The 21,688-nt window shown below is 40.3% G+C and overlaps 2 protein-coding genes across 4 annotated transcripts in view; both read right to left on the reverse strand.

Annotated features, from left to right (window-relative positions):
- RALA (RAS like proto-oncogene A) overlaps window positions 1–21,688 on the reverse strand; it is a 75,751-nt gene that overhangs the window by 23,602 nt on the left and 30,461 nt on the right. Inside the window, exons 2-3 of one of the 3 annotated variants that reach the window (XM_036108960.2) lie at window positions 18,530–18,628; window positions 18,350–18,437 (exon numbers count right to left, since the gene is read on the reverse strand). The exons of 1 other annotated variant lie outside the window; for it this stretch is intronic. The gene's annotated coding sequence lies outside the window, so the exon portion shown is untranslated. The remainder of the gene's footprint in view (window positions 1–18,349; window positions 18,438–18,529; window positions 18,629–21,688) is intronic. One more of the 3 variants, XM_078059986.1, reaches the window with a different exon arrangement.
- The window catches only part of LOC118546268 (aspartate aminotransferase, mitochondrial), a 40,648-nt gene continuing 30,909 nt past the window's right edge, over window positions 11,950–21,688 (reverse strand). Inside the window, 6 exon segments of the mRNA XM_078059867.1 lie at window positions 11,950–12,683; window positions 12,686–12,836; window positions 12,839–12,920; window positions 12,922–12,968; window positions 12,970–13,110; window positions 13,112–13,538. Coding sequence (XP_077915993.1) covers window positions 12,415–12,683; window positions 12,686–12,836; window positions 12,839–12,920; window positions 12,922–12,968; window positions 12,970–13,110; window positions 13,112–13,538 — 1,117 coding nt within the window. The 3' untranslated portion in view covers window positions 11,950–12,414.

Raw genomic sequence — 21,688 nt, forward strand, 5'->3', positions numbered from 1 at the left:
ATAGTGGGCCAGAGGAATGGAGAAGGGTCACGCAGGAGGAGGGCCATCTCTTCCTTTTTAACAGGAGGGGAGGTAAAGCGAAGAACAGGGGTATAGGCGAAGGTTGCAGACAGATTTGATCATTTCTTTATTTAACTGCATCTATATTTCCTCAATGAAATATGATCACACAGCAATTCACTGAGGGAGTTGTAATTCAAAAGCAAAGCCTGTCTAGAAAGATCAATGGAACAGAATATACAGCAATAGATCTGAATACATACTATAGTTTAGTGCGTAATAAAGGTGGCATTTCAAATGGAGGGGGGAAGGGGAGCATGGAGGATAATTCAATAAACGGTATGGGGACAACTGGTGAGCCATCTGGAAAAAAATAAAGTTGGATCCATTCTCCTCACACCAATATAAACTGTAAGTGGATCAAAGATTTAGATGATAAAATCACAACAGCACCGGGGCGCCTGGGTGGCTCCGTTGGTTAAGCGTCCGACTCTTGATTTCGGCTCAAGTCACAATCTCAGGGTTGTGCGGTGGGCTCCTCCCTTAACAGGGTGTCTGCTTGAGAGTCTCTCTCCCTCTGCCCCTCCCCCGCTCGTGCACGCACGCTCTCTCTCTCTCTCTCTCTGATAAATAAATAAATCTTAAAAAAAAAAATATCACAAAAGCACCTGGGCGGGGGGAGGGGGTGGGTGGGGGGGGGCGGGGAGAACCCTGAAAGAACTGTTTGATAATCTCAGAATGGGAAAGGCATGAATTACTGCAGAGCACTCATCATCAAATAACTGACAAATTTTACTACTCAAAACAATTTCTACATGACAAAATCTTCTACAAGCGAAGTAAAAAGATAAAGATAAAACTGAGGAAAATATTTGCAATTCATTTCAAAGAGATAATTTCCCTATATAAAACGTTACTATAAATAAGATCAACAACTATAGGAAAATGGGCAAAAGATATGAATAGTCACAGGAAAGGAAATATAAATGGCTCTAACATGCTCAACTTTGCTGATAAGAGAAATACTAATAAAATTACATTGGGACACCACTGTTTTGCCCAACGGGTTGATAACAGTATGTTTGCAAAGGTCAGCAAACGATAGCCCCTTGGCCTGCTTTTTGGATGGCCCGTGAGCTAACAATGGTTTTGTTTTTGAAGGACTGTAAACAAACCAAACCAAATCAAACCAAGAATATACAACAGAGAATGTATGTGGCCCACAAGTCTAAAATGTTTACTTCTGGCCCTTTACAGACAGTTTATCTATCCCTGGTGTAAAGAAACGGGCACATTCATTCGCTGCAGTGGGAGTGTAAGCTGGATACAGGGAATAACCCCAACCACAAAACACAAGGATGCTCTTTACCCAGTGATATGGAGGGAGCTCTAACATATTGTTAAAGTGTAAAAAACAAGATTTAGAACAATGTACCTCGTATGCTATGAACCGCATACACAGATGAGGAAGATTCTTATTTAGGAATTTACTTGTTTATTGTATCTGGAACAATATAAAATAATGGTAACACAGGGTTGCCAGTGAGGATGGAAATGAGGTCACTGGTGGATAGAAGTGGGACAACGGCTTTTCACTGCATACCATTTTTTTGCATTCTGAATTTTGTATCATGTGTATATACAACTTGTTTTAAATAAAGAATTAAAATTAGTCATAAAATTAACAATATAAGCTTGTTTATTTCTTGCATCCACCTGGCAAAAGTGCAATTAACTACCTTGTTGGAACTTTCATCCAAACTAGGAATTGAAGGACTGAATCTACATTTTAATTAAAATATGACATCTCCATGTGTGTGCAGGGGTTTCCCCCCTCAACTTACGAGATAGGGATTCTTGAATTTCAAATGGTTTGGTTTATTTGGTTTCTCAATTATCTTCTACCTTTTACTGTTCAATTTTTTAAAAGTGATGTCCTAGAATAATACTATAGAACCTGTTTGGTTATGGGTGGGCTTCAAGTTTTCGATCTTACTGTTTTTCTCTGCTTCATTCAGAAACTAGACACCTATAACCATGCTCAAAATATTCATGTAAAATACGAATTCCCTGATTTTCCCTCCCTCTCTGCCTTCCTTCTTTCCCTCCCTCCACCCACAAAGGCACTGTGAACTCCACAGGCCGAGGCCTTGCCACTGAGCTTTAGTGGACAGGTAGCCGCACGGTATGAGTTTCCTGTGGTTGCTGTAACAAATCACCACAAACCTATAGAGGCTTCAAATAATACACATTTATTGTCTTAACACTTCTGATTGCCAGAAATCCAAAATGAGTCTTAAGACTCAATCAAGGTGTCAGCTGTGCAGATTCCTTCTGGATGCTCCAGGGGAGAATCTGTTCCTTGCTTTTTCCAGTTTTTAGAGACTGGCTTCCCTTGGCCCTAAACAGTCTTAAATCCCTTTGCAAAAAGATTTAAATTCTGTAGCTGCATCACTGCAATCTCTGCTTCTGTGGTCACTCTACCGTAGTCAACCCCCCTTCTATCTCCCTCTTAAAAAGGACACTTATGATTACATTTAAGGCCCACCCAGATTGTCCAGAATAAGTATCCCATCTTAAGATCCTTAACTTAATCACACCTGTAAGGTCCCTTTTGCCACAGAAAGTAACATTCACAGATTCCAGGGATTAGGTCATGGATATTGTGGGCCATTACTCAGCCTAGCACGTACAGAAAGGGCAAGGTGCTTCAGACTACAAATCTTCAATCCAAATTCTAAATTCTCTATTTTAAACTTTAAGAAACTTTCTAACAAACGATCCATCTAGTTCTCCAATACTGAATGAGGAATACTCTTACCAAGTAAGGTATCAAACAGTCCCTGCCCACCAAAACCAAAAATCCCAACAATCTTCATATTTCCAGAGTTCATTATTGTCTTTAGACTTTCCTAATAAAGGCACTATTAGGCTTTAGTCTAACAAAAATATTAGCTGTAAAAGTTCTTAACAAGAGATTCCTTGTACTAAAGAAATTAAATGAAACATTCACCTTCCCTCCAATTTCAATAGTGCATTAAAGGTTTATGATCACTCAAGTTCAGTTCCTATCACACCGTTACTAATCACAAGTAGGTAGAAGCCAAATTAGTGACTTTTTCTCAAAATGTAAGGTATTTCATGCAAACTCACCCATGACACTCACTATCTGCATTAAGAATATCTGCTCAGTAAAAAACCCCAGGAATTTAGTATAAAATTAACAATTTTAGAAGAGTTAGAGTATACTTGACCAAGGAAATAAGACACACTATTCTTTCTTGAAAGGGATTTAAGACTAATAAGGTTTATTACCAGGCACAAATAATATCACTGGTATAATTTTCCAGCCATTTAAAGAACAGGTATTATCAATACTATTTACTGTTCCAGAAAAAGCTTCCAAATCCTCCTCAGAGAACTAGCTTAACATCGATGAAATCCTAACAAAGAGAGACTAGAGGAAATGTAGATTAACTGACCTATCATGTGAATACAGTGTAAACACTTGAAATAAAAAAATGTTACCATATAGAATCCAGCACATTAGAAGAATAAACCAAAGTGACCAAGTGGGATTCAACCACATATTGCAAGAACAGCTTTATATTTTAGGAAGTCAATATAATTCCTCATATTAATAGATGAAAATAATATTAGTATCTTCATAAGATCTGGAATATTTGATAAAACTCAAAAGTCCACTACTAATAAAAACCCTTAACAAAGTAGAAATTTATTGGTACTCACACAATACAGAAACTGGCGACCTTAAAACCAAAACCCTAAAAATCTCATCATGCTTCATGATAAAATAAAAGCACTTCCACTAATGTTTTTGTCAGGAGTAAGGTAAGAATGCCCACTATCATCACTCCTTTTAGCATTGTTCTGGAAGTAGCATCTGATGGCATCAGAAAGAGAAATAAGGAGCAAATGATCATTATTAACTGAACATGATTTCATACTTAGGCCAAAGGAATCAATTGAAAAATTGCTATTATAAGAGATTTCAAAGGATAAATGGTTCTGTTAACAAATATGTTATATAAAAAATAAATTTCTTTTCAAATAACCAGTTAGAACGTATAATGGAAGAAGGGGCAAAGCAATTAAATGGGGGAAATGACAATCTTCAACAAATGGTCCTGGAACAACTGTATAAACCTTGGGAGAAAAGAACCTCTATGCATTTCTCACACTGTATCAAAAAATTAATTTGATATGTATGATAGACTCAAATGTAAAGCGAACATATGAAGTTTTCAGAAAACAGGAAAATACCTTTGAGACCCTGAGGGAGAAGAAGATTTCTTCTTAGAGAGGACACAAAATATATGAAGTACAAAAGAAAAAACTGAAAAACTGGACTATCAAAACTAAAATCCTCTGCTCATCAGAAGAGGTTGTTAAGAAAATTAAATGGTAAGCCACAGGCTGGGAGAAAATACTCGCAACTTATTATGTCTGTCAAAGGACTTGCATCCTGAATATATAAATAACTCCAACAAAGTCATGAAAAAATTATAAGCAACCCAATAAAAACTGGGCATAATACTTGACCTTCATAAACACTTCATAAAAGATATTTTTTTGGCCAAAAAGCTCATTAAAAACAGCTCAACATTAGAGGAAAATTCAAATTAAAGTCACAAGGATATCCTACTTCATGCCCACTAGAATAGCTAAAATTAAAAAGTCAACATTGGATGCAGGCAAGGATGATGAACTATCAGAACTCTTATGCCTTGCTGATGGGAGTATAAAAATGGTATAATCATTTTGAAAAATGGTGATTTCTCAAAAAGCTAAACATATACATACCCTATGACCCAAAGTTCTACTCCTATGCTTTACCCAAGTGATATATGTCCACAAAAAGACTTGTACAAGAATGTTCATAGTTTTGGGGCGCCTGGGTGGCTCAGCCTTTAAGCATCTGCCTTCGGCTCAGGTCATGATCCCAGGGTCCTGGGATCGAGCCCCACATTGGGCTCCCTGCTCCGCGGGAAGCCTGCTTCTTCCTCTCCCACTCCTCCTGCTTGTGTTCCCTCTCTTGCTGTGTCTCTCTCTGTCAAATAAATAAATAAAATCTAAAAAAAAAAAAAAAAAAAGAATGTTCACAGTTTTATTCACAGTAGCCAAAAACTGGAAACAACCAAATGTCTAACAATTAAAAAAAAAAAAATATATAGATATAATGGAAAAAAAGACTGAATTTACAACAGCACTCACAAAGGGTACATAAGACTGACACAAACTGTCTAAGATACACATGAAGACAATTTAATAATGTACTAACTTTATAAAGAGTGATTCAAATAAATGAAGATAGATCCTGTTGTGGGGAAAGAAGATCATATATTGGTAAAGGCACAAAATCCTGTTAATAAAAAAAGACTATTATTTTTTAATATCTAAGAATTTATTTACAATAAAAAAACAAACACCACTGACTCAAAAGACAAAGGACCTGATTTAGGAGTCATCGGATCTACCTCCTAGAATTTTCTTTACCCTTAAATTTGTGAAAATAGTTTCTGATGTTGAAAACTGGCTTTAACTTTTTCTTTAAAGGCAGTTTGGTTTACATACAATAAAATCACCCTTTTAATGAATTTTGATAAATGTATAGAGTCATGTAACCACCACCACAATCAAGATATATAACATTTCCATCCCCCCCAAAAGGTTCCTCTTATCCCTTTGCAGTCAATCTTCCCCCATGACCCCATCCCCTGGCAGCCGCTGATCCAACTTCAGTTCCTACGACCTTTTCCAGAACGTTATATAAATGGACCATATTGTACGTAACCTTTTGTACCTGGTTTCTTTTACTTAGCTATGGCTTTTGAGATACATCCATATTGTTACATGTACCAGGAGTGCATATTATCTTTTTTTAATGTTGGATGGTATTCAGCTGCCTGCAAATAGCACAATTTATTTATCTATTCACATTTATTTGGGTTGTTTCCATTTAAAAGATGTTAAGGATGAAGAAGCTATAAACATTCACATAGAAGTCTTTGTGTGTGTGTGTGTGTGTGTGTGTGTATAAATATATATATTTTTTTCCTACTTCTCTTGGGTAAATACCTAGGAATAGGATTGCTAAACTGCATGGTAAATTTGTGTTTAAATATATTTTCCAAGTGGCTGTACCCTTCTGCATTTCCACTAACATGTACGCGACTTGTAGTTGCTTTCTCTCTGGTACTGTCAGTCTAGTAGACGAGTAGTAGTATTTCACTGTGGTTGTAATTTGCATTTTCCTAATAGCAAGCATATCTTCATGTGGTTGTCTGCCATCTATGTCTTTGGTGTTCAAATCTTTTGCCCGTTTATAAAAATTGGGTTTTTGTTTTTTCAGTTCTTTACATTTTCTGGAACAAAATCCTTTACCAGAAAATATTTTCCCCCAGTCTGTGGCTTATCTTTTCATTTTCATTTTTTTTTTTTTTTAAAGATTTTATTTATAAGACAGAGAGAGACACAGCGAGAGAGGGAACACAAGCAGGGGGAGGGTCAGAGGGAGAAGCAGGCTTCCCGCCGAGCAGGGAGCCCGACGCGGGGCTCGATCCCAGGACCCTGAGATCATGACCTGAGCTGAAGGCAGTCGCTTAACCAACTGAGCTACCGAGGTGCCCCTCTTTTCATTTTCTTTACACATTTTTTGAAGAGGAGCAGCTTTTAATTTTGACAGAGTCCCATTCATCATTTTTTTTGTTTCATACTTTTAGAATTCCAATATATCTTTGACAAATATTAAGTGACAAAGAAACTACTGTTTTGAATATTTATAAACAAAACCTTAGTAATTAGTCATTATTAAAAAGAGAAGGTGGAAGGAAGTCCAGGTGAAATATAACATTAGTAGTAACTGTCACCCTAAAGTCTCAGGAGGTCTTCCTTCACTTTAAAGGATACAATCAAGCTCTATATGAGCAACATTCAAAGTCGGAAAGTTTTATTTTTGAGGCGCTGTTTTATTTTTAAAATGTAACAACATAATATTTTCCAATTATTCAAGCTGCACTGAATAAGGAGAATACAAAATTATCATAAAGACTGAACTAAGGAAAGTAATACTGTTTTAAAGATACAGTAGCTGGAAACCACTTAAAGATGGCCTAACATTTTCCCTTGTCTGAATAATAAAATTTATTTATATGATTTGCCAAACATGTCAGATATCAAAGCACAGACTTAAAATCACAAAGGCTCGAATTACTTTATCTCCTTGGGTCTCGGCTTGTTTGGAAAGCCAAGGTTAACATGAATAAAACAGCATATGGAAGATGTCTAATAGAGTAAGTATGCGTAACATAAACATTCATCTTTTTAAGCATCTTTTTAGAAGATCCTACCTTTCTATGCAGCATACATTCTGCCACCAGTCAGGGCAAAATTACTAACAGCAGCACAAAGGTAAAGCCCTTGCCACAGTTAAAACTAACAAAAATTCTCTAGAACAAATGAGGAAGTGAGGGCTGAGACTTAAAAGACAAAGCACTAGCCAACCAGGTAAACGAGTGAGAGATGAAGCCAGAAGAAGTAAAAAGGGCCAGAAATAGAACCTGATGTACCAGGAATTTAGATTTTTGTCCTCAGAGCAGTGGAGACCCACTGGGAGTTTTGAAGACTGAGACTATGACTCAGAGGCAGGCAGAACGGCTGGAAGGCTAGAGGGCCACGTGGACTTGAGTGTGGACCAGGGAGAAGGTGAGGATGGATTCAAGAGATACTCAACCAATTTGGGGACAGGTTAGATGTGAGAGGTAAAGGGGAAAGTTCAAGCCAAATCACCCAACTCTCTGGCTAGAATGGACATGATGGGTAAGGAAAAGAGGAGGAATGAGCGGCCTTTTGTTGGGGGGAGAGGGGTAGGTGGTAAGAAGGGTTCATGCAGGGAAATAATGGAAATCAATACTGATCTTTTAATAGAGCAAAATAATTTAAAACAAGAATCTAAGTATAGCCTAAGTGTTTTTTTTCACCCAGGCCTCAGTGGTTTTGTTACCATATTATGACTTGATTTTTTTTTTTTTAACGACTTTATTTATTTGAGAGAGAGAGAGAGTGAAAGAGATGGAGAGTGCATGAGTAGGGGGGAGGGGCAGGGAGAAAGAGAAGCAGACTCCCTGCCCAGCAAGGAGCCCGATGTGGGGCTCGATCCCAGGACCCTGAGATCATGACTTGAGCTGAAGGCAGATGCTTAACCGACTGAGCCACCCAGGCATCCTTTTATTACTTGATTTCAATAATGTTGAGAAATAAGTAACAGGGCGGAACCCGAAAGGTAAAAAACTGATAAACTACTATTTACAGCTATTTTAACACTTCTCTTTGAACCCCTAAACGTGCTTTTGAAATAAGATTATGTAGTTTACGAAAACAGTAAATAATTAATAATTATAAACAATATACATTTTGCTTCTGTACTGCTATGGTAACTCTGGAAGGATACATAACAGATAGTAATCATTTGAATTTTGAACCATGCGGATATGTTACTTATTTGAAAATTAAATACATTAAGTGTTATTTACTGAATTTACCAGCTACAAAACTGGATAAAGAAATAATACTCAGAGCCTGGATGCTTAACAGATCTAATAAAAAAGTATAATTTGGGTAACTTATATCTGCTTCAGGTTCTACTGTGTATGAGCTATAAATTAGGTATAGATATATACGGTTACAGTTTCTCTTACTGATAGATTTATGAACTTCATATTGTCTATGAATGCCTTGCTATTTTAAAAAATGTAACCAGAAAAAAGAATTGAATTAATCATGTCTGAATGATCCAGCTTAAAAATCATTCAAGTAAATAAGACTTATATCAAACCTAGACATTAGAGGGACGCCTGGGTGGTACGGTCAGTTAGGCGACCGACTCTTGGTTTTGGCTCAGGTTGTGATCTTGGGGTTGTGCGATTGGGCCGGTGTTGGGTTCCGCGCTCAGAGTGGAGTCTGCTTGAGTTTCTCTCTCCCCACTCTGCCCTCTCCCTGCGCTCTCTCTAAAATAAAATAAGCCAATCTTAAAAAAAAACCACCCTAGATATTAGAAGAAAAAACCCTAGATATTAGAAGAAATACTGACAAAAACTTTCAGAGTAAATAGTCACGAAATATTTTTAAGGAATCTAAGTTCACATGAAGACATGTTAAATTCTGCTTTTCAACACATGTTTCATTAGTAAGCTAGCTTTCTCTGTGTCAAGTGGCTTCTCTGATCTTTTGGCTTATTTTTGGATTTCCTTCCTGTTTCTTTTTCCTATGCCCATCTTCTGAGTCAATATATAATTACTGAGAGTCAGGTACCATGCTAGGCATCAGGGGGCAGCAGCGGATGGGCACAGAGATAAGCAAGTCAGGATCCCTGACTTCAAGGATCTCACAATCAAGTACTGAGACATGGTGGGAAGAGGTTAAGTTGTAACACACAAGTTTGCTTTCTGCATCCCTTTCCACTCAAGTCATACTTGTTTTTCAGTGTTATTTTGTTGACTTCATGGCTGTAATTCTTATGGCTACTTAATATGTCATTCTGTAGATGTACGGCAGTTTACTTACCAAGTCCTGTAACAGAAGACGTTATAGCCGGTTAGAATTCTTCAGTGTAACAATGAATGACCATCTATTTCTACACCTAAAATGCTTTTCATGAGGTAGACTCTAAGAAACAGAAATGAATGAATGGATTGTTTAAAGGTTTATTAGGCATAATGTCCAACTCCTTTTCAAAAGGACTGTAAAATTGTTCACGATATTCCTATTAGCGATTAGTATTCTTTAAAAAAACCTGCTATTTATATATTAGGAAAAAGATCTGTTATTTCTCTTCCATCTTTGATTACATGAAGAGTGTGAATATTTTTTCCATGTATTTATTTTGTGAATTGTTAATTCATATCCTGTACTAATCTGGCAATAGTATCGTATTACATTTTATATAATTTCATGTCCCCATTGGCTAGGCTTTCTTTCCTCTAGCTTCCCCAGGCCACCATAGCAGGTTTCCTCTGGTGGTGGGTAGATATACTTCCCATTACAGATCTGGAGACTCCATGTTCACTGGCATTTTAACAGACACACTTCACTTCAAGGTTCTTGGGCAAGCAACAGGATGACAGGTTGGATTCTTCTCCAAATATCCAAACAAGAAGAGTTTACCTTGGGTCACTAACACTTTCACTGGAACTCCTAGTCCTCCTCAGGCTGAGAGTTTAAAAAGAAACTTTTTTTGAAAGCAGATTTCCAAAATTAGCATGGGAACCAATGCTGTTGCAACATTTGTACGGGCTGGGTGTGTGGGCAGAACACCCAGTTAGCTCTTAATGCATACATGCATAATACCATGTCCTACCATCTCTTCTGCTCTGTTCCTACTGACTCAGCTGAAAGTCTCTTCAGCAATCTATGGGGAAGGAGAGATTCCACTTGCAGCTTTTCCTCATGGGTATGCTGGACTGGGGCTTCCTCCACCCCGGTTCATCCATCAATGCCATCTGTCTTCTGCCTTCTAAAACCTGGGAAGGGGGCACCTGGGTGGCTCAGTCATTAAGCGTCTGCCTTCGGCTCAGGTCATGCTCCCAGGGTCCTGAGATCGAGCCCCGCACTGGGCTCCCTGCTCGGCGGGAAGCCTGCTTCTCCCTCTCCCACTCCCCCTGCTCGTGTTCCCTCTCTCGCTATGTTTCTCTCTGTCAAATAAATAAATAAAATCTTTAAAACCTGGGAAATCTTTGCTTTGCTGATGGTCATCCATCTGTTCCCATTTTCAGTGCTGTCATGAATTTACAAATTTCTGTCTGTAAACTTTATTTTCCTCTGTCATCTCACTGGGAGTCAGGGACACAGAGGAGTCAGTCTATTGGCTTTCACTACAAACTTGAGTTAAAATTCTTTGTTGGCTTACTTGAAATCCCCAAATACTTCAAATTCAGAAACTATGAAAATCTCAAAGACATCCAATTAAAATTAGCCTCAGTTTTATCTTTTAAGATTATTTATTTATTTGTTTGAAAGAGAGCAAGCAAGAGAGCACGAGTGGGGCCGGGGCGGGGGGGGGGGTGCAGAATGAGAGGGACAAGCAGACTCCTCGCTGAGCAGGGACCGTGATACGGGGACTCGATCCCAAAACTCTGGGGTCATGACCTGAGCCAAAGGCAGATGCTTAACTGACTGAGCCACCCAGGGGCCCCAAATTAGCCTCAGTTTTAAAGAATACAATTATCCACTACCAATTTTAAGAATAAATAGGTTTCCTGAAATGAGTGACCAACTAACCATAAATAAAGAAAAAAGTTAAGATTAGGCAATATCTGGCACAGAAAAGGAGGAGGAGTGAGGCACAAGTGGGAGAAAAGAGAAAGGAGAGCCAGTAGTCTTCACTGCTGCTATAGAGAAGAACTGAAGTGATTTTTTTAAAAAATGTGTTCTTTATAGCACTGAGACAGGTTAGCTAAAACTAAGAATTTACCAAGGGCCATACTGATCAGTCGTGCTCTGCAAATTAAGTACTGAAACTATTTTTATAAACCAAGAGTTTATTTTTTTTTAAGATTTTATTTATTTGAGAGCATGCACAAACAGGGGGAAGGGCAGAGGGAGAGGGAGAAGCAGACTCCAGGCTGAGCAGGGAGCCTGACACGGGGCTGGATCCTCCAAGTCCCAGGATCATGACCTGAGCTGAAGTGGGATGCTCAACTGCCTGAGCCACTCAGATGCCCCATAAACTAGGGATTTCAAGCTAAAGATGAACTCTACAGCAATAAAGAGAAGTTCCCTTTGTACCAATTAACCTCTACTACAGCTCTTTTAACAGGATGAGAACCTAGGCTAGTTACTGATCTCTGTGCCTAAGGCAAAGAACAGCAATGCTAAGGGAGAAGACAGGAACATTAAAATGCCTGAAAGTATTAAAAAGAAGAACCTTTTCACTTTCTTAAATAAGACAGAAAACGACATCTTTTATTTTCCTCATGCAGTGGCAGCACGCTTGCTGGTTTTCATGCAACACGATTTCTGTAAGGAGGTCTGCGGCCAATCAGCTTGCTCAGTCACGGGAGGACAAACAAGAGGCTGCCTGCTTATGCTAGAGCCGGGTCTTCCCGCAACACCTCCCATAGGTGCTATGCTCAGGCTGGATCTACAGAGGTGCCCCCAACACCATCATGTGCAGCAGTGAAAGCTTCTGGAACATCGCAATGGTATATCGAGAGTTTTTTGCTTTTTGTGTTTTTTGGTGGGCTAGGTCTTTCTTGTACATGTAAACTCTTTTGGAAGAGCTGGAGTTAAAGGATGAGCAGGAGTTTGGTTTTGAGCCACAATGTTTCCCCCGCACAGATGCCCCTGCCCTATTCCACGACATGTTCTTTTCTGAGAAACACATTCAGTGGTTGAGTGTTAAGTCCTGTGGTTGAAAGAAGTGACCGGCTCGCCACCATCCACCATCCTTCTTCCTCCATGTGACTCTCCCAACAGCGGAGGCCAGAGATGGGAAGGTTGTCTCTGTTCCCGGGCACCAGGGAAATGACTTGGCGACCTAGTGAAAGGCAGGGCAAGGTAGCCCCCTGCCACAGAGATGCGGCTGTCCTCTGTCATACAGACGGAGAACTCCTTGGCCTCTCTGCCTGTGAAACGGAACACGCCAATCCGGTCAGTGATGTGCTGCTAGTGTGGAAGGAGCCATCCTTCTTGAGGCCGGAGACCAGTAGAGTCCGCACGCTCCCTTCCTGCCTCCCTTCCTGCCTCCGTTGTTTTCCCAGGTCGGGGCTGGTCAGGATGGGGCTGGTCAGGATGGTCGAGGCAATCTGGGCCCCACTGATCAGGGAGAGTTGGAATACATGGGACGGATCAAGATCTTTAACCGTGACTCCAAGCTTCTGGCTGCCTCAGCATCTTGGCCGACCAGTGACGGTTCCCACGTGCTCCCAATACAGGCCCCTGTTCTTGGCAACAGGATGGGCCGAGACCAACATGAATGCCCTGTTCAATGAAGTGGCGTACAGCCCGGGTGTCCTTGTTGCCATCACCGCGGGCAAAGCCTTGGGAGGCCACGTCAAAGAATGCCAAGAAGTGCTGCTCTTCCTCACCACTGCTGGATTTCCTGCCGCTGCTCAGGGCGAGGGTCCCCTCCGGCGGGGCTGTGGGCACAGGCACACAGGAGAACACTTGGCTGTGGCATTCTCAGTGTCCTCCCGAGTGCCTGTGAAGTAAAGCCGCACATCTTGGGGTTATTGTATCAATTAACCTTTGGCTGCATGCCTGCATCCCTGATTTCCCAGGATGGCTCCCAGAAAGACATTTGGCTGAACTTAAAAAATCTTTGCAGAAAACTGGCTCCATTCCTCAAGGCCCCAGTTCCAGAAATGGTCTTCAGGGTGACATACCTGCTACTTTTCAGCACTTGGTTGTTCTTACCCGGGGCTAGTTCTGCAGCTGCATTACAAAATTCAGCGAGTCTCAGGACGGGCAGGTATTCTTTGTCCAAATTTTTTGCAGCAGTCTGGGCCTCTGCCTTCCGGATGCTGGGGAGCACATAAGGCTTTCCATTACCATCCCGGTAGGCACCAACTCCCAGACTCATCTTTTTGCTGTTGGTGTCTCTCTGGAAGGCTTCTGGGACTCCCCGGATAGGATGTTGGGGGCCCCATTTCCACATGGGTCCACCAGGAGCTGACTCTGGCAGAGGCCACAGAGCAAGGCCTGGGTGGAAGGTGGCAATGAACCGGGACAGCGTGCCTGGCCCGGGGGTGCAGTAGGGCCATGGTGGGCGGAGAGAAGGCAGTGGGGAGCTGCAGGGCGGAGCGGAGGGCCAGCAGCCAATTCTTTTTAAATAATAACAGGGAGTCATTCAAAACACAGAAAGAAAGAAAACAGAAACTGGTAACCTCTGAAATTCTGACTTGCTATTATGCATGGCACCAGGCATCCACGTAGTCCCATTACGCTTTTGGTATGGACTCTATGATGCTTACTGTATAAGTATGGCACAGCAAAAAGACAGGAAATACCACCGTTTTTAATTAAAAACTCTAACAATGAATATAAGAAATAGACGATCTGAACTTATGTTTAATAACAACTTGAGTATTTATCAACTAAATTCTCCATTGCAAATCTCTTTACCACAGGCTCACTTCCGAAGGCTATCCTGAATGCTGTGGAGTACTCTTAATGTTATCATTAGTGTTGATCAACCGCCTACATAAACGTATGCATGTGTGCGTATGCGTACACGTGCATACACACACATGCATGGGATGTGTACTCCTTCAATTTTTCATTATTATAAAAAGTAACATGTACTCATCATACAAAACTTTGAGAGTAAAGAGACAAGGGGAAAAGTCACCTGTGTGGTCCTATTACCCAATGTTAATATTTTTGAATTTTTATCTTCTTCTAGGACTATCTTATCTTTTTAAAAAGATTTTATTTATTTGAGAGACAGAGAGAGTGAGCACAGGAGCGGGGGAGGAGCAGAGGGAGAAGCAGACTCCCCACCAAGGAGGGAGACCCAGGCAGGGCTCAATCCTGGGACTCTGGGATCATGACCTGAGCCCAAGGCAGACGCTTAATCGCTTAACCGACTGAGCCACTCAGGCGCCCCACCAGGACTATCTTATACAGAGCATTCAAACCAATCATATGGTTCAAGAAGCTGGGAGAAAAATCCCAAGGAAAGCAGGAAAAAGAAAAAAAGGGAAATTGAGAAAAAATACCGGGAGATAAGATAATAACATTGGAGGAAAATAAATATTTTCACTTATTGAGTATTTAAGTTGGACACTTTTTCAACTACTTGAGTATCTCGAGAAACTCTTAAAGGACATTAAAACTATAACCCACATTTTACAGCTCAGCCACAGAGAGCTTTTAGAAGGTGCCCAAAGTCACACTGTTGGAGTGAAGCCAGGATTTTTAAAAATCCAAATCCTAAGTGTTTACCATCTAAACTTTACTACCATTATGGAAGAAACTGATAAGAATGACCTTTCTACAGGGTTTGGGCCCCAGACAGTTTTTGTTTGTTTTTTAAAGATTTTATTTATTCATTTGAGAGAGAGAGAGTGTGAGTGGGGAGTGGTAGAGGGAGGAAGAATCTGAAGCAGACTCTGCACTGAGCACAGAGCTGGAAGCTCAACTGACTGAGCGCCCAGAGCCTCAACCCAGGTGCCCCGGGCCCCAGACAGTTTTAAAGGCAATTTCTCTTAAACATAAAAAGAGAATTCTCAAGGGCTGCACAGAAAAACTACCCAAATCATTTCATTTGGGTAATAAAAGCCAGTGGTACCACAATAGCAGTAATCATACCAAAAAAAGGGCCACATTATAATTTCATTAAAGAACATTTCATAAAATACAAATACCTGATTTTTACCTCTTAGTAATGAATAATCCATTACAGTTAAATGTGTTTTATCCCAGAAATACTAACAGCTTAATAATAAGAATGCTAGAATATGATCTAATCACATGAATAAGCCAAATGAGAAAACCCATATAATCAACAGAAGAGAAAAGAAAAAGGCATTAGGTAAAATTCAATATTCCTTCCTGATAAAACATTTTTGAGCTAACTAGCAAAGGCTGCATGTTGTTTAGTGTATACATACACTTTAATGAAATGCTTTACAAATCTGACAGTCATTTTTCTTCAGGAGCCACACTAACCTTAAACTTCTCTGTATTTTAAGAGTATGCATGCCACTAAAGCAAGCCCACTTCATGATGAAGGAATGCAAATCGGAGAGAACATGGTGGCGGGAGGTAGAAAAAAGCTCAGAATCCTCTTTTCTGTGTTTTACTATTTTTGTCTATAGCTGCCAATGAACTAACAGAAAAATTTTGCCCGTAACTTTGGGCTTATCTAGAACCCACTTACCCAGAGATTTCACAACACTGGTTAACAACAAGAGAACAGGACACAAATTACCATCAGTGAAGGGAGAAGCTGCTGTTCAAAGAAACTCCCTCCATTTTCTCTTGGCTACATTAAAATTACATGGGTAAGCTGCCATTGTGAGTCACGTGAGTCAAGGCAAGTTAAACTGAACTGTGGCCCGCTTACTACTGTTTATTCTCTTTTGTGTGAAAAGGCAAGAGTATATTGGAAAAGTGCAAAATCCTAAGTTTAAGTTGTATGAAAGATAATGTGAAGTGACCTTTCACAACCAGGGGAAAGAAAGACTTGGGAAATTCCTTGAAAATCATGAAAACATCCTATAGCACCTAGATTTGCCTTCCCAAGATTGAGTACTGATAAATCTTAATTTGAGATTTGATCGTATCTGAAAGTTAAAAATGATGGTAATTTGTGGAGTCATAAAAATAGTTTCAGTTCATGACCAGATAATGGATTACATGAAAAACATACAGGTATGTATAAAAGAACTTGCACATTAAAAGAAAAACAACCCGAAGGGAAGATTCTCTGACAGGTATTTTAGCAGGAATATGAATCAGAATCATCGGGGGAGCTTCTTAAAAATGCATTTACCCATGGGGTGCCTAGGTGGCTCAGTTGGTTAAGCATCTGCTCACATCATGATCCTGGGGTCCTGGGATCGAGTCCCGCATCGAGCTCCCTGCTCCATGGGGAGCCTGCTGCTCCCTCTGCCTCTCATGAATAAATAAAATCTTTGGGAAAAAATGCATTTACCCAGGAGGAACCTGGGTAGCTCAGTCAGTTGGGCGCCAGACTCTTGATTTTGGCTCAGGTCATGATCTCAGGGTTGTGAGATCGAGCCCAGCACTGGGTTCCACACTGGGTGTGGAGCCTGCTTGGGATTCTCTCTCTCCCTCTGTGCACTGCCCCCACTCTCTAAAAAAAAAAAAAAAAAAAAGTACTTATCCAGGATCCATGCATGAAGATCCTGATTCAATGGGATAGGATGGGGGCAGTGTATATTTACATATTTCAAAAGGCTGACTAGATAATTCTAATTTGCATCCTGGTTAAAAACCATCACTCTGTATATCTATAAAGTTGAACTATATAAAACTGCCAACATTAGATTTCTTCTTTTACTTACAAAACAGCAATTTCATCTGATTCATTTAATAGAAAGTGGCCAAGACTAAAAACAGCTAACATTTACTGAATATACTACTTTGTACCAGACACTAAGTTCTGTACACCTGTCGCTGCAAGTTTCCTAACACTAGCCAAGAAATGGGCAAAAATATACCTGGACTTTGTATGGGGAAATGAGGGGGAAAGAAAGGCAGTTGAGAAGAGGAGGAGCGGAGTCAGCAATGATACCACAGGGCAAATCATCATTATGTCTGGAATAAAGACCACTGGGGTTCTAGATGGATTGATGGAGGCAGGAACAGAGACTGGACGACATTAATTTAAAACGAGTCCCACATACAGCAACTGTCTAGGTGGTCAAGGAGGGACAAGCCTCCTCGGTCATTTCCAACACGTCTAACAGCCAGAATACAGAGCAGAATGCATGTCCTATTACTGTAAGTGGGGTCAGGGGGTGGGCCGGTGAGCGAGAGTGGGTGGAAGGGGCTGATGAGGGATAGTCACGGCTCATCAGGAATGGTCGGGAATCACAGGCTGGGTAGCAGGCCCATGCACAAGGAAGCTTCCCATCTCTTTAAACGGCATCACCAAAAGTCAACCATATATTAAAATGAAAACACTAAACATGTGCACCTAAATTCAAACTGGGGGTAGAAGCAAAGTTGTAGCATCTCATTATCATGTAAGGCTCCCTTCAGTATAGAGGACAATCTGATAATCAAAGAGCTAACATTTGGAAGGTCCAGGCCCCATAGAAAGTGAGATTTACCTAGGGACCTCATTCAATACAATATCCCCTTCGGTATACTAGCCTGTTTCTTCCAATTTTACAAGTGATAGGATTTAAAAAGTTATTTCCATTTTTACCTAGAAGTTTCACTGTAAGATGTTAAGTCAAGTAAATACAATGTAACTGAAGAACTGAGAAGGAAGTCTTAAAATAGTCAATTCTCTCATCCTTCATAAGAAGAAATAAGGGCTAGAGAAGAGTTAAGTCACTTGCAAGAAATTCCACAGAAAGCTGTGGTAGAGTTAAAACTGGAACTGACCCAGGATGGTATGGTCCAGCAGAATCCACGTATCTGCGTCCGTGTAGTTAGAGCAGACGGGAAATCACTGCATACTCACACATGACTTTTGAAGCCAGTATCCCTTATTCTCATTCTTTTGCTCTATCCCAAAACCCAGGGTTCAGTTCGAGGGATGGGCTGAGCATGTTTATTTTAGCAGTAACTGGTACCCACTTATGGGCTTCCACAGTCACCAATCCATCCTACCGGAGGACTGAGTTCAACTCACCTCCTGAAGGACTGGTCTCATATGATCTAGTAGTTTCATGTTATGCCAGGTGTTGAAAAACATGGTCTTGGTTAGGCGGTGACAGGTGCTGCATGAAGACAAAGAAACTTCTAACAATAAAGTCACTTTAACAACAGAGCATTCCAGTTGCCAGAAGCCTGGCCACTGCTCTTAAATCACCTTTTTCCTTTCTGGGTTCTTGCCGTCTCTTGCTGTCATCGAGAATCAGTAGGGCCTTACCGAGAATCATAACTAATCCCAAATTAGTGACCCTTGACTCTACAGGTTTGAAAGGAAGAAAAATAAGATATTAAAACCATTTACATGCCATTTTATAAGATTTCATACTGAAAAACAGCAAGGATGAATACATGAAGCCTGTATTTAATTCCAGTAGACTAAATTCTTAAGCCTAAATATAGCTGTCATTCTCACAAATCCAAGAAGCAGAAGCAAGAAAATTCAGGTAGCTCTGAACTTTGAATTGCTACTTATATTTCACTTGACAGGATGCAACTATAATGTACAAAGCCTGGGAATGAATTAAAGTATCAGAAGAAGAGTATTGACCTGCCTCCCCCAAAAAACTACATATTAACTAAAATACCAAAGAGACTGATACAAAGCCCCTCGTTGTTAATATTGCCTGCCTCTTTATGTAACTACAACCTATCACATTAAAAGGGAAATTAGTCTGACATGGCTCAGCTAAAATTCTTCAAAGACTCCGTAGTGCTCTTAGGTTAAAATCTAAATTCTGTAATATTGTCTCCCTATGTTATCTGTCCCCGATCATTTCCTTTTTTACACTTTTCCCCTTAAACCTTATATATCTTGATCCTATGCATTTTTCAGTTTCTACTAGTGAAATAAGTGTGGACATTTGGGGGAGTCTGAGTTAAATGGATAACAAAGTGGGTTGTACGTAGTGGAACAATGGTACCAAGGAAAGATAACAGACCCTGTAGGAACTGACATGACATAAGGACTTGAATAAAGAAACAGAAGGTATACCTGAAATGAGTTTACAATGATCACATTTTCTGAATGCTTTGTTGAGATCTACACACCATTTTTTTTAATAGGAATAATAAAGCAGGGGTTATTGTATGAAGAAAAGATTAAGGAATAAGAAAAGAAAAATATGAGCTATCAAAAGTTTACTGTGTTATTCTATAGAATTTTTAGAATTTTATTTGTAACAGCTTTATTGAGGTATAATATATAATAAACTGCACGTATTTGAAAGTCTGACCCATTGTAATCTCCCCTTCTATCGCCACCCTCCTTAATACATTGAATTAAATACACTGTTTCCTATATAGGTTAATTAGCATTTCCTAGAGTTTCTAGAATTATGCAATATGTATCCCTCAGGCTTCTTTCACTCCACATAATTTTGAGATACATCCCTGCTGTTGCCTGTATAAGCACAGCACTCCACTGTATGGATACACCACCACTCATTTTCCTATCCACCTGCTGATGGACAAGTGGGTTGTTCACAGTTTTGGACCCCTGTCGACAAAGGTGCAAAAGGCAATGCAGTACAGAAAGGATAGTCTTTTCAACAATGACACTGGAACAATTATGATATCCATATGTAAAAAAAGGAAAGTACCATATACAAAAGTTAACTCAAATTGGACCATTCTTAAATGTAAAACCTATCATTGCAAAATTTCTAGAAGAAAGCAAAGAATTAGGCATGTGGCCTTGGATTAGGTGACCTTGGGTTAAGTAATGACTTTTTTTTTTTTTTTGAGAGAGAGAGAGACAGGAGAGAAGGAACACAATCAGGGGGAGTGGGAGAGGAAGAAGCAGGCTTCCCGCTGAGCAGAAAGCTCGATGTGGGGCCCCATCCCAGGACCCCGGGATCACGACCTGAGCCGAAGGCAGACGCTTAATGACTGAGCCACCCAGGCGCCCCTAAGTAATGATTTCTTAGATAGAATACCAAAAGTAGAATCCACAAAAGAACAAACTGATAAATTGGACATCAAAATGAAAAACTGTTACTCTTCAAAAGACAGGTAAGTAAACGATTACACCATCATCCACTACATGCCTATGGGGTGCCTTTTATTCCTGGGATTTATTCATTCCTAAATGGTGACAAGTGGTAGCTACATCTGTGGTGAGCACAGCGTAATATACAGACTTGTGGAATCACTATGCTAGACACCTGAAACTAACGTGATGTTGTGTGTCAGCTATATTCAAATAAAAACAATAAAAAACGTATTTTCTCCCTTCAAAAAATAAAAGACAGTTAAGAAAATGAAAGGAGTGGTGCCTGGCTGTCTCAGTTGGTAGAGCATGAGACTCTTGATGTTGGGGTCATGAGTTCAAGCCCCACATGGGTGTGGAGCTTACTTTAAAAAAAAAAAAATGATGCAGGTAGAAGAAAATGAAAGGATAGAAAGGCCCCAGTGGAGAAGCTGAGGTCAACACAAAATCTGAAATACTCAAAAAAGATACAAAACCGTCTCAGCACTGCAGACGAATAAACAAGTACATTGCTGTGGGCGATGGTGGATGGTGCCGCTGGTAAAATGCGTCTCCTGATTCCCTACAGGACACATTTCCCTCTGAATATGTACCCAACTGTTTCTGACAACCATGCAGGCATGGTCATGACTGGTGGAGAGCCACATACTCTTGCACTTTGTGTGTTTCACTGTTGTCTCTGTCCTCATTCAAAATGTGAAAGAAAAGTGAGTACCTGAGAAAAGACCCCTTTCTTGCTGGTTCCTTTTCCATTTTGGGGGTGTGTGTTTGGTTTGTTTTTATTTAGTCTTTAAAAAAAGTCATTAGGTGGCACCTGGGTGGCTCAGTCGTTAAGTGTCTGCCTTCAGCTATCAAACTGATATCAGAGATGACCGCTCTCCTACTGAGAAGCTTTAAGAACAAACAGAAGCCTACCACTCCACAGACTGCTTGAAGGCTATCACGTATGTGGAGTGCTTTGAACTCATACGGAAAGGCCTAAAGAATGTGTTTGATGACGCAATACCGGCTGCCCCCGCCAGCCGGAGACCGAAGAAGAGCCGCAGGCATGTGCTGCTATGAACGTCTCTACAGAGCCCTTTCTGCACGGCTGGTGTCAGCATCGTACTAAAAGGGAGGTCTGACTCAAAAATTAAAACCTGTCCTTCCAATAACGACATATGCCCTGCACCTCCCCACACGCACTTGTGTGAGGCAGGGCCCATCGGTATGGCCCCCCACCTCCCCCGATACTGGTTAATTCTGAGTAGTTCTATATTGTCAGAAAAGTGATCAGTATTAGTTTTTGATCTTTTGTTTCCAAAAAAAAAAAAAGGTTTCTGTTGTTGT

This window comes from Halichoerus grypus, chromosome 12, assembly GCF_964656455.1.
Source record: "Halichoerus grypus chromosome 12, mHalGry1.hap1.1, whole genome shotgun sequence".
Lineage (NCBI taxonomy): Eukaryota > Metazoa > Chordata > Mammalia > Carnivora > Phocidae > Halichoerus > Halichoerus grypus.